This window comes from Hipposideros armiger, unplaced genomic scaffold, assembly GCF_001890085.2.
Source record: "Hipposideros armiger isolate ML-2016 unplaced genomic scaffold, ASM189008v1 scaffold_138, whole genome shotgun sequence".
In the NCBI taxonomy this organism is placed as follows: Eukaryota; Metazoa; Chordata; class Mammalia; order Chiroptera; family Hipposideridae; genus Hipposideros; species Hipposideros armiger.
The window spans coordinates 1,994,258-2,009,860 of NW_017731488.1; the positions used below are offsets into that span (position 1 = coordinate 1,994,258).

At 46.6% G+C, this 15,603-nt stretch overlaps 1 protein-coding gene across 1 annotated transcript in view; it reads right to left on the reverse strand.

Annotated features, from left to right (window-relative positions):
- Positions 1 to 243: 243 nt before the first annotated feature.
- PAFAH2 (platelet activating factor acetylhydrolase 2) overlaps positions 244 to 15,603 on the reverse strand; it is a 27,888-nt gene continuing 12,528 nt past the window's right edge. Inside the window, 5 exon segments of the mRNA XM_019650247.1 lie at positions 244 to 1,839; positions 8,216 to 8,370; positions 10,374 to 10,544; positions 11,927 to 12,018; positions 15,191 to 15,304. Coding sequence (XP_019505792.1) covers positions 1,745 to 1,839; positions 8,216 to 8,370; positions 10,374 to 10,544; positions 11,927 to 12,018; positions 15,191 to 15,304 — 627 coding nt within the window. The 3' untranslated portion in view covers positions 244 to 1,744.

Below are 15,603 nucleotides of genomic sequence, written 5' to 3' on the forward strand. Positions count from 1 at the left end.
TGACCAACAGCAATTCAACTAGAAAACAATAGCTACAGGGTAACTAGAAAATTCTCACGTGTTTGCAAAGTATGAAACATACTTTTAAATAACCCATGGGTTACACATCCTCTCACTTAATCCTCCTAACTATTCATAATGCAGACCCCACCTTAGAAACGCAGGAACCTAGATTGGAAAGGGAACATAATTTGCTCCGATTTACCCAGTGAATGGTGGTGAAACCAGGACTCAAAACCAGGCTAACGAACTCTAGAGCCCAAGGCTTTAATGATATTCTCCTTACGCTACGTGTCACTAAAATTCAGATTCTTCCAAGGTTCACAGCCTCCGTGGATCTGCTGCTTCACCTCTTAGAAAGAACAGCTGTGGACAGACAGGAGATCTAGTCCATTTGCTTGGTGGCGCTGGCCTTGGACCTACTGTGTAGAGACGCATTTCTTTTGCTCTTGCCTCCTCTGGGGCCCTCGACTTGGACCGAGGTGAGAAGTCCGCAGTAGTGGACAGAGGTGTTTCTGGTTGATGCTCCCAGGCAGCTTTAAAGACTTCCTTTCCTTTTCAAGTTATTTTTTTTTTCACATGGACATAAGTGATAAGCGAACAAAGAAAGACAGAAGGAAAAGTTCCTTCCAGATGGCTCCCCATCTTGCTCTAATGCAGATTAAATAGAGAATATTCCAACATATCATTAGGCAAACATGAGTATTAATATCATTCATATTATAAATGGAACAGAATGAAAATTCAATCCAAATCTTGACTTAAATTTGGGGCTAGGGCCTCAGAGCCAGAAAACCCACAACGTACAGCACCCTGATTCTGAACACAGCTTACAGCATCCTGATTCTGAACACAGCTTACAGCACCTCATGAGATCTGAGGTAAGAGTCAAGCCCAGAGTGTTCCTAGGCCTTTCCAGGGGTGGCCTCCTAACCTCTAGCTACCAAACTATTGTACCTCCCTCGGGTGACAAGAGTGTGTTCGAATGGCCTACGTAACACTGTTATTCTGTCTTTTCTACCTCAACCTATTTGTGTTGTTTCCTGACAAGATACAATTTCAGCCAAATTCCAACAGCCAGAGCTGCTGAGGCCCCGCTCTGGAGCTCACCTTCTCTTCCTGTGCTGTGAGGGCAATGCCTCCTGCCCTCCTCCATGGGCTCGCAAGGATAACTTACCCTAAGTGCCCAGTACTATGTTTCATGCATTGAGAAGGCTTAAAAATAAACACAGAAAGTCTGATGATAGTCCATATCCTAGAAAGTTACCTGAAGTGCTGAGAACTCACCAAGTGGACCTGGGGAGGGAGGAGTTTGAGAGGCGGGAAGAGAGAGTGCCAGGTTGGGCTAACGGTCCTGGAGGCAGGAATTTCCACTCCCCCCTTTGGCTTTGTTGCTTCCACTGCAGAAGCCGCACTGGCCCAAGGCTGCGGGTTAATAGCGCCCATACTGCTCAGATTGGAGCATGGGGGCACCGCAGCCCCACCTCATTGCTTGTTCCCCACACCATCAGGTCCCAGAAAGTCAGTGTGCCAGTCAGTAAGTGATCCAAGTCCCACTGTGAATTTAAGATTAACAAGCCCAAGATCAAAGTACCCAGTTATCCAATCAGCAGTGTGATTACATCCTTTTGATCTGTGAAGAGGGGCCATGTCGACCACTTCCTGATAGGAGGCTATGAGTGTCCCTAGGCAGGCCCCAAACGGGAACACAGCTCAGTGACCTTTTGCAAATGGCGAGTTGTGCCTAAAGGCTGGACAGATGATGAGGGGCCCCTGGGGTAAGCGATGGTCCAATGCCTTCAATGAGATTGTTCCATTGGTCATAGTCCTCTTTCAGGTCTGAAAAAAAAACCAGGAAAGTCAGGTAAATCGTTGTAAGGTTAGATTATAGTACCGACCATGGACTTTGTGGGACATCCTGGGGAAAGGAACACCTAGGATACTAAAAGGATTGGTGACAGTGGTTGTGAGGGTGGTGGCAGTAACAACTATGATTCATTCAGTGTCTTTATAAATGTGCTTTAGAAATCACTTGCTGAATCCACAATAACTCAATAGTGATAATAATAACAAAAACGTAATATTTATGGAAGGATAATTCATTATAATTCATTCTAGGAGCTGTGCTAAACATGCACTGTTCCATTTAATGTTCCTAATAGCCCCATGAGCTACGTACTGTTATTAGCCCTATTTTACAGTTGAGGAAACTGAGGCTCAAAGAAGTCACCTGATTTGCCCACGGTCATTACGGCTGGTAAGTGGCAGAGACAGAATTCAAACCTTGGTCAGAAAGGGTGACAAATGGAAAGCCTACTTCCAGGCTCAGGGATGTTGCCGGGCAAGGAGAGGTCCTTCGCACACCAGCCAGGTGGATGCAAATCCAGGGCCACCTCAGTGAAGGGCAGGAGGAGGAGGGTGGTGACATCATGAAGCAGCAAAACACTGGGTAGGAGTCAAGAGAGGGTCCTGGGATCATGGGCAGATGGGTCTAACCACATGGTAAGAACAGTCAGAAAGGGTCCAAGGCCTCAGGCTGAGGGAGTGGGGCACTGCTGAGCAGGCAAATGGTGTCCTTGTTGAAAACAAAGAAAACCTGGGACAGAAGGCAGGGACCACTCTGCTGCACCTTAGGATCCCAGTGCCCTGCCAAGAACCTGGCATGGACTACGGCCTCGACAAATTAGTGCTACACGTTCATTAATTCAAAAAACACTGAGCGTGCCCACAATGGGCCCCAGTCTGTTCTTGGTGCCAAAAGGGTATCCACAAACCAACAGACATTCCCATCTTCATAGAGCTCACAACCTAGTAGGCAGAGATAATAATAAACATAACCAACTATATAGAATGTGAAAAGGTGATAAATGCTATGGAAAAAAAAGAGAGCCAGGTAAGAGAAGCAGCGGTGCTGGCTGGGGGAACGGGGCTGAGGGGAGGTAGGGATGGCACAATGTTTTAAAAAGGCTGGTCAGGTGGGCCTCATTGGGGAGGTGAGATCTGAGCAGGCGTGAAGGAGGTGGGAGTGAGCCACGGGACTGTATAGAAAAAAAGGTCCAGGCAGTGGGAACAGCAGTGCAAAGGCTTGAAGCCACAGCGTGCCTGGAGTGTTGGAGGCTTGTGCAGCGAAAGTAAAGTAGGCCAGGGGAAGGGCAGCAGGAGAGGTCAGGAGGGACGGGAGGACCGCATCACATAGGCCCAGCGGGACAAAGGACCTTGGCTTTGACACCGGAGGATTCTGAGCAGAGGAGAGACAAGAGCTGACTTACTTTCTAACAGGACTGCTCTGGCTGTTAACAAAAGACTGTGCACAAGCATTTAAGATCTTGCTTCTCGGCATCGTCATCAGTTTGGCTCAAATACACTTATAAAAATTCTAAAAAAATAAATGACTGTGTAGGAAGGCAGGGGTGGAAGTAGGGACATCAGTTAGGAAACTAATACAGTAATTTAGGTGACAGATGACTTGGGCAGGGTGGTAACTGTGAGGTGATGATGAGTGTTTAGATTCCCCATATACTCTGAAAGTAGAGCCGATAGGATATTCGGAGGGGCAGGACAGGAGGTGCAAGAGAAGAGACGCGAACGAGGACTGGCTTGAGTAGCCAGAAGGATGGAGTTACTATTAGTTGAGAAGGGAAAGCCTGCAGTTGAAATCGTTTTTGCTTGTGATGTCTATTAAATACTGAGTAGCAGGTTATACAGATCTGGTGTTCATGGAAGAGATCAAACTGGAGATATAAATTGGGGAGTTGTCAGCATGGAGATGGCATTTGAAGCCATGAGACCAGATGACATTATGGCATAAAGATAGAGAAGAAATCCAAGCACCGAGCCCTGGAAGCAGTAAAGTAGACCGAGGAGGAGCAGATGATGGGATAGAAGAGCCCCAGGGTGGTGTCTTGGACCGATCTTTACAGGGTTTCACAGAGGACGGCATCATCTACTCTGTCAGAAGCTGCTGAGAGTTCCCGTGAGACAAGGAATAAGAACTACTGGATTGAGCAGTGTGAAGGTCAAGGTCACTGGCGACCTTGACGAAAGGAGTTTTCATGGAGAACTGGGCTGCAAAAGCCTGACTGGAGGGGGTTAAAGAGAGAATGAAGGGCCGGCCGAGTGGCTCAGCTGGTTAAGAGCTCGCTCAAGAGTTTGAGCTCTGAGCAACAGCGGTTCGAGTCCAGCCCGAGCTGAGCAGCCGCTGAGCTGCCAACAGGTAGCAGGATGGCTCAAGCTTAAAAAAAAAAAAAAAAAGAGAGAGAATGAGACGGTAAGAGTCAGAGAAAGTGAAGACAGCCATTCATTTAAAGAGTTTTGCTGTTATGCTGCACAGGAAAACGGGGTGGTAACTGACGGGGTCGAGAGATATTTTTTAAGAGAAATTTCAGCATGAAATGAACCGGTAGAGAGGGGAAAATTGATGATCCAAGATAAAGAGAAAAGCACTGCTGGCACCACCACCTGGAGCCGACCAAAAGGGGTGAAAGCTGGTGTGTAGGTGAAGGGGCTGGCCTGAGGTAGGTAACTGAGTAGGAAACTTGAGGAACCAGCCCGGAAGCTGAGTATGTGCACGAAGGCGGGCTGAAGGCGTGTTGGGACTCCGAGGAAATACTGCTTCTCTTTTCTTGGTGATGTGGGAGGCAAAGTTAATCAGCTGAGAGACAGGATAGGGGAGGAGGTGTTAGAGGTTTGAAGAGAAAGGGGAAGGTGTGACAGTCTTCCAGGAGAGTGGAACAGGGGCGGAACAGGATGAGAGAGGAGCTGCATGTACTTAGTATGAAAGAAGCACCAATCTTCTCAGCGGAAGATGATATGCCTGTCTGCGGCGTACATGCTCTCAAGGTATTTTTTAGGAGGGGTGAGAGGTTCAGTTGAGCTACCTACAGCCTATTTTAGTTTCCCATGTGACAATGCACTGTGTGGCCATCAAAAAGCTTTCCTCTCTTTGCAAAGCTAGTTAGTTAACCCAAGCAGAGAGCCTCTGCCTTTTTTCAGACTTTGTCTTATCTCTCAACTCTTGGATATTGCAAGAGCCTCCTACCTGGGCTCTCTGCCTCCCATCTTGCCCCATCTTGCCCATTCTCCATGTAGCCAGGATGCAAAATACAAGTCTAATCATGACATTCCGCTGCTGAGAATCCACCAAGGACTCTCACAGCCTGTGGAATAAAATTCCAACTTATTTCAGCAAATACATGGACCTCTAGATCTGGCTTCTGCCCAGTTTTCTACCTTTATCTCCCAGCAATTCACTATCCTAAGCTCCAGGTACACTACACAGTTTCTCAAAACTGACCAGGCCCACACGAGCCTCTGTGCCTTCTGTCTAGAAGACCTTGCCCCTTCCTTGCCTGGTGAACCCTACTCATCCGTGAAGGTTAAAGACAAGCATGGCTTTGTCTAGGAGGCCTCCTTTCCTGGTTGTCCTTTCCTTCTGGTCTGAGTTAGGGGCCTGTCCTCTGTCTTCCTTGGTCATCAGAGTCACTGTCAGAACAGTAGAGCAATCAAGCACCTGGGCTTTGGAATCAGATAGCCTGGGATACATCCTGGCTTTGCCACTTACTCAACAGATAACCAAGAACGAATTACTTAGATGCTCTAAGCTTCAGTATCCTATTCTGTAAAATGAGTTAATAATAGAAGTACCTACTGGAAAAGGCCATCTTCAGGATTATACATGACAATGCATCTAAAGTACTTAGCAGAAGGCCTGGCATGAAGTAAGCCCTCACACTCTTCCTATGGTCTAAGACTCTCCTACCTTCCATCTCCTCTTCTGTGGGTCTCCAGTAAGGAGCACCTTAGCTCAACAGACACTGCTACTAAAGGGAGCCCAATCATGCCATGGTGGGCTGCCCTGTCATCTTTAGCTCTTACCTAATGATACGGTGCCTAAGAGGAAATGGAAAGTGGGCTGAGGACCATGTAGTCAGGCCCCTTTAAAATCTGGAGACATGGACCCATTCCTCTCCTACCAGGTGATAAGAATGATGCCCTAAGGTCTCTATTAATCCTAAAATCCCTAACCTAGGCTGGAAAAATGGCTCATGATAAGCAGGATGCAATGAATAGGCGTAAATATAAAAATGCAAATTTAGGTTCAAAAAGTCAATATGTTCCTAAGAGGACAGATTTGTTTAAAAAGCAAACTCAATCCATACCAAGGTTGTTAGGCACTTGCAGGAAATGGTAATGCACTCAGACTATCCAACTAGAAGTCTAGTGCCCAGAGCATGGAGGAACAGTACTGCCGAACCAGGCCCTGGTCAGACCATATCTAGCAAGTCGTATTCAAGTCAGGGCACCGCACATTAAAAGGTGCATGACCAGGGGGCCGGCCAAGTGGTGCGATGGTTAAGAACTGGCGTGGGATGCCAGAGGGCCCCGGTTCGGATCCCACATATGAGGGTCAGTGACACTGCCCTCCACAGCTAAGATGCTGAACAACAGCTCGACCTGGAGCATGGGCTGCTATGAGTCGCTGGCAACGGCGTAGGCTGCAGCCCCTGTGGCAGTGGGTTGCCATGGGCTACCGTATGTAGCCAGCAGCCGCAGTGAGCGGCCATCCAGAAGCCGGCGACTAATGTGCCTCACCCGGGAAGAGCGCAATGATGGTACCAACTTGAGTCAGTGAAGCAACATCCTCCACAACTAGACTGAAGAACAAAACGACAGCAACTTGTCTGTTCCCCTCACCCCAATTCTCCAGCACTGTTCCCATCCCCCCAATTCCCCAATAAAAAAAATAAAATAAAAACCTTAAAAAAAAAAAAGGTGCACAGACCAGCAGTGCATCCAAAGGTGATAATAAATGGCAACATGGGAAACTGAGGTGAACAGGTAGAGGTGCCACAGACATTCAGCCAAATGAACAGAAACACTCAAGAGAGCGCAATTCAAATATGGGTGCTTCAAATATCTGAAGAGCTGCCAGGTGCAAGGGGTCTGAGGCGTCTCTGGGTAGCCCTTGTGGGATAACCAAGGCAAGCGGGGAGTTACAAAGTCTTAGGCTAGTGTTAGGTCAAACCTTAGAAATCCAGGCCAGTCCGGCTCCCTGCTGGAGGAACATGCCCTACACACAGCACCTGCTGAGGGATCAGCCTCGTGCAGAAAATGGTAGCCTACTCCATTCTGGTCAAGAGAGCCCCAGGCCTAGTTTGGGCAGTGGCCTACACTGTGTCTTGGCAGGTAAAGATGAGCTGGGACAATTAAGTTATCTGTCTTGGGAATCTGGCCTAAGAAATCCAAGAAAATGAGGCCATGAGAAGTGGGAGCTGAAGATGAAAGGATGCTACAAGGTGGAGGGAACAAACCTAGAGTGGTCCATGCCGACTGAAGTTATGAGGAAGCAGGAGCTATGAATAAGTAGATGCTATTAGCAAGAGAAAAAAACATGGAGTAGAAAGAAGAAAAACTCAGACCAGAGCAAAGAGAAACAGATGGTATAAGAGGGAAAGACAGAGACTGAGCCCATGACAGACAGAGAGAGAGAAGTCGGTCCTGGGCGCTACCTTGGTTCCTGTCACTTTTCACTTTCAACTTGGCAAGGTGTGCTTTCATAAACAAACCCCCCTTTTCTTTGAGGTAAATTTGGGACTCTCTCTAGTCCTTAAACCAAAAGAAAAGCCTAACTAGAATATCAGCTCTTAAAACCACTCAAGTTTCCAGTGGTGGCAAGAGCTGACCCTCACTGGTGACGGGGCACTCTCCACGCTGCCCAACCGTGTGACAGGGAAGATATGAGAGGAGATCTCCTACGGGTTGGAGGCTGGACCAACGACCTCTACAGGCCTTGCCATTTAGCTGGTCTGTGATTTATGATACTAGTCATAATCCTCCCAATGCTTTGTTTTTTTAAAGCACTTTACAAATTTAGGCCATTTATCATCATACCCTCCTCCACAATACAGATCAGGTAAGTGATAATGAGTTAGGACAGAGGTAATGGAGTAGGGAGAGATGAATGTTCCATTTACAGTGAGGAAACCGAGGCTCAGAGAAGTTAAACGATGAGGCCAAGGTCATTCAGGTAGTAAGAGACAGTCAGGATCTCCAAACCCGCAGCTAAGTGTTCTTTCTACAAATCTATGTAACTCCTTCACTCAGGTTTTCCATCTGCTATAAATCTCCCTGATCTGAGACATGTCAGTACAGACTGCTGTGCACGGAAATCTAAGGGAGCCCACGGCTGCCCCATAAGCTCCAGTTCTTTCCTTACCAAGGTGCTTCTGCAGGAAGGCCAACATGGCCCGCACCACAACCTCCTGACCTTCATAGGGGTCCAAGCTCCCGCAGGTTTGAGAGGAGAAAAATTTAGCAATCCAGTGACCAGCTACAAAGGCAAAGTCAGTTTGACTCCGATGAACAGAACCACTAGAGGAAAAGAAAAACAAATAACTGATGTGATCTGGAGGCTAGGGCACACAAGTATTTGTTAAGCACCTACTATGTGCAAAGTACTTTACATGTATTACCTCAATTTTCACAATCTTGGAAGGGAAGTGTTTTCCCCCTTGACAGAATCAGAGGAGAGAAGATCTGCCGAAGGTCACACATCCACCATGTTTCCCCCAAAATAAGACCTAGCTGGAGAATAAGCCGTAGCATGATTCCTCCAGGATATGGAGGGCACGCACCCCTCACATGAGGGTTTTATGACCTGTTTCAGGGAGAAGGGTGCCTTTTCCACAAACTCCTTCAGCTTAAACTATTCAGTATGCCAAAGTGCCACATTTTGGCACCTAAAATCACGCAAGGGCTTATTTTCCGGCTGGGTCTTATGTTCGGGGAAACATAAGACCTAGCGGGTAGTAAGGGAGGGAGTTAGGATTTGAACACAGGTGTGCCTGCCTTCCAAGCTGCCTCAACTCCTAGACCATGATGCCTGACAGTGCAGGGGAAAAGGCTGGTCAGCTGGAGCGGGGACAGGGGACAGGGGCACGGTCGGCAGCACCTGCCATTCACTCCTCTGTTACTACAAACTATTACACCATGGCTTTTACCCAATGACTTCCAAATATTCACAAAACGTATCAGCTTCTCTCTTCAGAACTCTACCACAAAGTAAACAGGAAAAAGGAATTACCTGCCTTTATTTAAGTAATCAGAAGAGTGAGGGCAAGGGTTTGTTAAAGACTTCTGGGTTAGAAGTTAAGTCCTTTGACATCAAATACATTGAATTCAAAGGTGAAATTCTCATTAGGTTGATTTGGGGCTAAATTACTTATAACTAAAGTTACTAGTCAATTCAATGAGGGAAGGAAAATCTAAATGCTAAACTTTGCTTGACAGCAAGCAGAAAAACAGACTTTAAAATATGTATTATTTAAGGCACGTGGAAAAGTACAAAGAATATAACGGATACTTGAGTGTCCAGCACTCAGTTTACAAAATAATGCATTGCCAATAGTTAAAATCCCCCTTGTGTACCCCTTCCCAACTGCTCTCACCTCCCTTCCCTCCAGGGGTCACAATCATCCTGAATCTGACTGGCTTGGGGAAACTTTCAAGCAGTCTCCTGCTGCCATGAAATCGCAATGAAAGGAGAGGGCCTGGCCACATGGAAGACAGCAGGGCAACATGAGGAAGGGAAGAAGCCACTGGTGCTGAGCGGACCCCTCCCCTTCCAGGGCTGTGGTGAATCTGGCATTTCAGCTACGTGAGTGGTCCCAAGGGTCCATGGCATGCAGGTGCTCGTTTTGCTGAAATAGGACCTAGATCCCCTGAAGCATGTGTGTTGTTGGGCTCGAATGAGGACAGGAGCAAGTCAGAGGCCTGTCAGTGAACCTCCAGCCCTGCCCCTGGAGCTCTAGGCCACTTTGTATGCACAGGCCATTTCTTAAAGCCCCTCAAAAATTTTCTGTGAAAAATGGCTTCGGAAACAAAACTGTGTGATAGTGCTGGTGATGGCAGTGAAGAGAATGTGGTTTCTCTTAGCCAGAATAGAGGTGGTTTATGGAAGATATCTGAATTTAGGTATTAATGAAGGTCTCTGGAAATCTAGCTTGTGAATATCCACCACTCTTCAAAAGACCCAATAAAATTCCCAAATGATGTGAGAGGTCTCTGGAGTCCCCCCAAGACCCACACCTCCTCCTCCCCAACACACAATCCCATAATACCCCTTTCCCAGAAAGCAACAGATAAATCCTGTCACAAAGTCATATGAACTACTGAAAAAAAATCACTGTACATGGAGCTAAGTGGAGAAGGCCAGATATGAAATTCGAAAGAAATTAAGATTTTGAAATTCGGGTTGTCTTCAGGTGTTCTATTAATAAGTACAACTTCTGGATAATTCACGAGTAACCAAGGGAGCCATAGCTGGGTAGAAAATGGAGAGGATACTGGGGATCATGACCTTGGGCTTTACTCACAGCACAGTTATGATCCTCGATTGATCATGCCGAGCACATATCTTCTTCATCAAGCTGACACTCTCCACTGTCTGGAATTTCTCAGCATTGATGAAGAATACAGGGCCTCGGGCTTTCGGGTAGAAGTCACGCTCCAGAGGAAACATCCAAGCATCCAGGGCCACAGCACACCTGGAACAGAACCAATTTGAAACTACCATGCAGAAACCAGGGAAAGAGCAGTTATGGCAATGGGGGAAGGGGCAGAGTTCTTCCCTTTACGGGGTGAAGGCTCAGAAAGCCAGGAAGGGGGTACCAGGGCCCACACCCTTCAGTTAGGATCTTGGCTAGAGATCACTTTTACCTGTTGCCAAAGATCCTTCCAGATTTTAAACTCACTGAAAGCAAGGATCAGACCTTCTCCTTTCCCTGGATCTGTAATACTCTCAGGCAGCTGACTTCAGTTACACAGAAAGGCACTTCATTCATTTAATCATTCACTGATTCGACATTCAATGAGTACCTACTATGTGCTTAGCCCTGTGCTCTGGACACAGAGATACATGACAGTTCTTGCTCTCAAGGAGCTCCTAGTCTGGAAGGGGAGACAGAGCAGGCAAGGTACCAAAGTACAGCTCAGCACCCTAATTACACAAGTTGCTATGTAAGCCCAAAGCATACATGGCAAGAAAGCCCTGGCCAGTTTGTCACGCAGTGATCTCTGATCAGCAAAACTCAGGCCCTAGGATAAGCCTCTCCTCGCCCCAAATGCTCCTTCAGCCTTCCCCATCTCAGTAAAGGACAATCATCATCCACTCAAATGATGAAGAGACAAATGAAAAACCTTGATTCCTCTTCCCTTCACCTCATACATCACATAGTCCTGAAAATTCTGAAACATATCCTGACTCCCTGCAACTCTCCTTCCCACTACCTCCATCCTAATGCAAATCCATCACCGCACACCTTGACTCTGAAATAGCCTCCCTCTAACTAGGCTCCTTGTTTTCAGTCTGGTCCTCCTACAATCCACTCTTCACACAGTAGCCAGAGGGATGTTTTTAAATGTAGGTAAGATTTTTCGCTCCTTAATATCCTTCAGTGGTTTCCCATTGTACTTAGAATAAAATCTCTCTGATCACATCTTTCATCTCCTCCCCCACTCACCATGCTCCTCCCACAATGACACAGCAAGCTTCTTTCCACCTCAGGGCCTTTGCATTAGCTGTTCCCTCTGCCCGGAATGATCTTCCCTTAGACCTTTATGTGGCTGGCTTCTTTACCTTTCGAGTCTTGGTTTATGCCACTTTCCAAAGAAGCCTCCAGGTTACTCTAGCATATCAGCCTATTCTATTTTCTTCATTGCACGTGGGTGCTGGGGATTTGGTTACCTGTTAGCTTATTTACTAGCCTGTTTCCTCCTGCAATAACATAATTCTATGAAAACCTTCTTTGTTCACCACTGAATCCCCAGCCCCCCAAACAGCACCTAGAACATAATACTTGTATAACAAATACTTGGTGAATGAATGAATGCTGTGTGGAGCTAACAGCAGCATCACTGGGCAACTCACCGAAATTGGGTCTCCTTGGCCAAAGCCAGAATAGCTGTGGCTCCTCCAAATGAATGTCCCATTACAGCCATGCGGCTCGTGTCGATGCTACCCTGAGGAAAGCAGAGAACTTAGCCAAGTCAGAAACACAGGGGTGTTTTTTTTAGGAATTCTTCGGGGGCAAGAGGAAGAAAACAGTGAGACAATGATGCAGAAGCACAATTCAGTGGGTGGGCCCCCCCCTTACCCCTCCCCCCCACTACACTATTATGAACTTCCTGTCCATTGGAGAGCACTCTGTCAGGCCATCCCTGGACTGAACGGTCTTCTATAGGAAGGAATTCTGAAATCCATGTTTTTCATCTTTATTTTTGTAATCTTACCACCTACACTACCTGGGTATTCAAGTATCTATGAATAGATAAAAGTATTGTGACTCCACAGGGACCCATCAGTCTATGAGCAGATTAAGAGTTAAGAACTCTTTCCATCTTCTAGATACCTGTCTTAAAATCAGTCCAACGGGATGGCACATGCTCCAAGTCAGGGGCGGAAGGAGGACCTCCTGCGGCCCGTCCACTCTGCTCTGAAGCAAGGCCTGCTGGTACAGACACCAGCTCAGGTCCGACTTCCTCTGGATCTCTGTCCTGACCTGTACCCAGCAGAGAGTGAGTGTGTTCGCTCTATTTCTGGTTGTCCCTAGAAGCCTTCAGGGCATGGTTATATAAAAAGCCACTGCAGCTGCCTGCTAAGGGGTTCGGGAAATCTCTCTAGGCTTTGCTGCCCAGCCTCTGCCCTGAACCCCTGCTCTCCCCAATTTCTATCAAGGCTTGATATCTAAATTCCCCCCACTGCCCCATCAGTGTCTCTAGATCAGCAACATGGTTGGTGACCTCTTTGGGTATTTTTTATGTTAATATATTCATATAACCTAGAGTCAGGAGTATATAGAGAAATCTCCCACGTACCACATTCCCTTTCCACACAGCTGCCCACTCCATGCCCCCAAACAGCTAAGTTTCTTACGTGTCTTTGCAGAACTTACTTATACATACACAGGTAACCATGAGTATATACTTCCCCCCTTTTTACACAAGTCATATTGTATTTTACCTTTTTGCATAATATTAGTACATAAAGAGCTTCCTTATCTTTTTTTTACAGCTACATTTGATTTCGCCATGGTACAGATAGCTGGTGATCACCAAAGCTGTTTCTCTTTTCCTGGACGCACAGCTAGACGCTATTTCCCTGCAGTTAGGTGTGGCCCTGTGACTAAGTTCTAGCCAACAGAATGTGAGTGACAATGAAATCTCCACTTCCAGGCCTACTCCCCACAAACTCTTTCATACAAACCTCCACGCCCTTTCCCATTCCTGACTAACGTACACAGTGAAGTTGGGTTTCACAGGTGGATGAGGGTAGAGCTGTAAGATGGAAGGAGCCCGGATCCCTGAGTCACCCCTTACACAGGAACACCCCCTTTGGACTTTATGTGGGAGGGAAATAAATTTCTACTGTGTTAAGCCAATGAGATTTGGGGCTTACGTGTTACAGCAATTATCATTACCCAATCAAATAAATCCATTGTCCCATAATTCATTAAGCTAGTTCCCTTATTGGTGAACATTCAGGATGCTATCTATCAATCTCTTGCTAGTACAAACAACACAGGAATGAATAACCTTGTATGTACATCATGCTGCATATGTGCAGATATGTGTAGAATAAATGCCCAGAACTGGAAATTGCTGTGTCAAGGAATATGAGCGTTTGTACTGTTAATAGCTATTGCCAAACCACCCTGCATGGGGCAATCTGTACTCTCACCCGCAATGTAGGAAAGTATCTACTTCCCCACAGCTTTGCCACCAGCGTGAGTAATCAATTTTCAGATCTTAGTCAATCTCATAGGTAAAAATATACTTAGCTTTTTAAATTTTGAGTGTCTCCAAAAGGCCACCTCTTAACTAATCCATCACGCTCCCAGGCACACAGGCTACACTTCAGTGCCTGGGCGCCCTGCTTATCTGGTTGACAGACACACCGCAAATATTATAGCTGCTAAAGCACTCTAGATGTCAGCTTCTGCCTTACCTACTGGCCGTCCGGGCAGCTGCTTCTCCCTGGAAGACCAGAGCCTTCAAAAGTTTTAAAGAGGCTTTGGAACACACAGCACAGGCTTTGGAATCCAAGAGCTCCAATTTAAATTTTAACTCTACTATTTACTTAGCTGTGTAACCTTGGTTAGATACTTAGCCTCTTTGATTTTTGTTTTTTTTCTATGTAAAGAGATGATAATGCTTACTGCGTAGGTTTGTGTAGGAGCTCTTACGTATAAAGTAATAATTGTTATTTTATATAGCAAGGCCAAAGAACAGCTTGTATTAAAAAAGATTATTGTTTTTAAATATACACACACACACACACACACACACACACACACATATATTAAGAATTTTAAAAGAACTGAAAGATAACCATCAAAATGTCAACAAAATCCTCTTTTTTCTTCATGCTTTTTGTGTGATTTCTTATTTCTCTAAATAGAGCCTGAGTTCCTTTTGAAATAAGGGGGAGAAAAGACCGGGTGAGGGAAGAAAATGTACCTAATAGGCACCAAACTGCCAGAGACGTTTCTATCCTCCTCGGGGTTCCTGGGGCTCCCTCAAAGGAAGGAATTAGGCTGCAGGGAACACAGGTTTTTTGTGGCTTGACAGCCCTTCCTTCGGGGAAGGGGCCATCTTATCCCCATCCATGTGGCCCTGTGGGGTTGTCAGTCCTGGTGCTCAGGTTCCCTTGACCCAGAGGCAGGTATGGAACCTCGGCAGGCCAACCGGACTAGCCCATCCCGCTGGCTAATCCATCACGTGGAGCCAGAAGGGGCACGTGACCCAACGGGGCCACAGCCTTCCCAGATTAGTGGAAGCTAACATAGTCTCTTTTCCTTTTAAATCTAGAGCTGAGTTGAAATGTACGCTTGGGCTGCCAACAACTGCTTTTCTGGCCTAATGGAGAGATTGTGATGAGACTGAAGTCCACATACACAGAAGGAGCTAAGCCAGAACGAGGAAGAGGAGTGCCCGAGCTTTGATGGAATGTTTGAGACACTACACTGTCTAACTACATTGGCTTAAAGCCAGTCTGCCTTTGGTCTTCCTAGTTATTTGAGCCAATAAATTCTCTTTCAGTGTAAGCTAGTGAGTTAGGTAGGTTCCCGTTATGTGTAACCAAGAAAGTCCTGATGAATACATGAGCTCCAGGTCATACCAGTTGCTGTCATACCTTGAAGGTCATCAGATCCAACCCACCAGGCAAGATGTTGAGGACGGTCTTCCCAGCAGTGACGTCTTGCAGGATCCTCAACACCTGTTTACACTCATTTACCCGCTGATGCACCTGTAACAGAGACAGTCCCAGTGGGAGCTGGAACACTGCACAACCATCCAGCGAGAGTCTCACTCCCCTACAGAGCCAAGGAAGAACGCAGGGAGTTTGCTCACCCATATCTCAGCAAGCACTGTGGGCCCCTCATGCTGAGAAAGGCTCAGCTCCCTCTCAGCGGCTCACATAAGCATCACCTAAGGGTACAATGGAGTCGGCCCTGCTGGTCACTCATGGTTCAGCCCTATTTACCTACCCATGGGATTGTCAAGACCAAATAAGACAAAGTATAGGAGGGGCCGCATTGGTTAAGA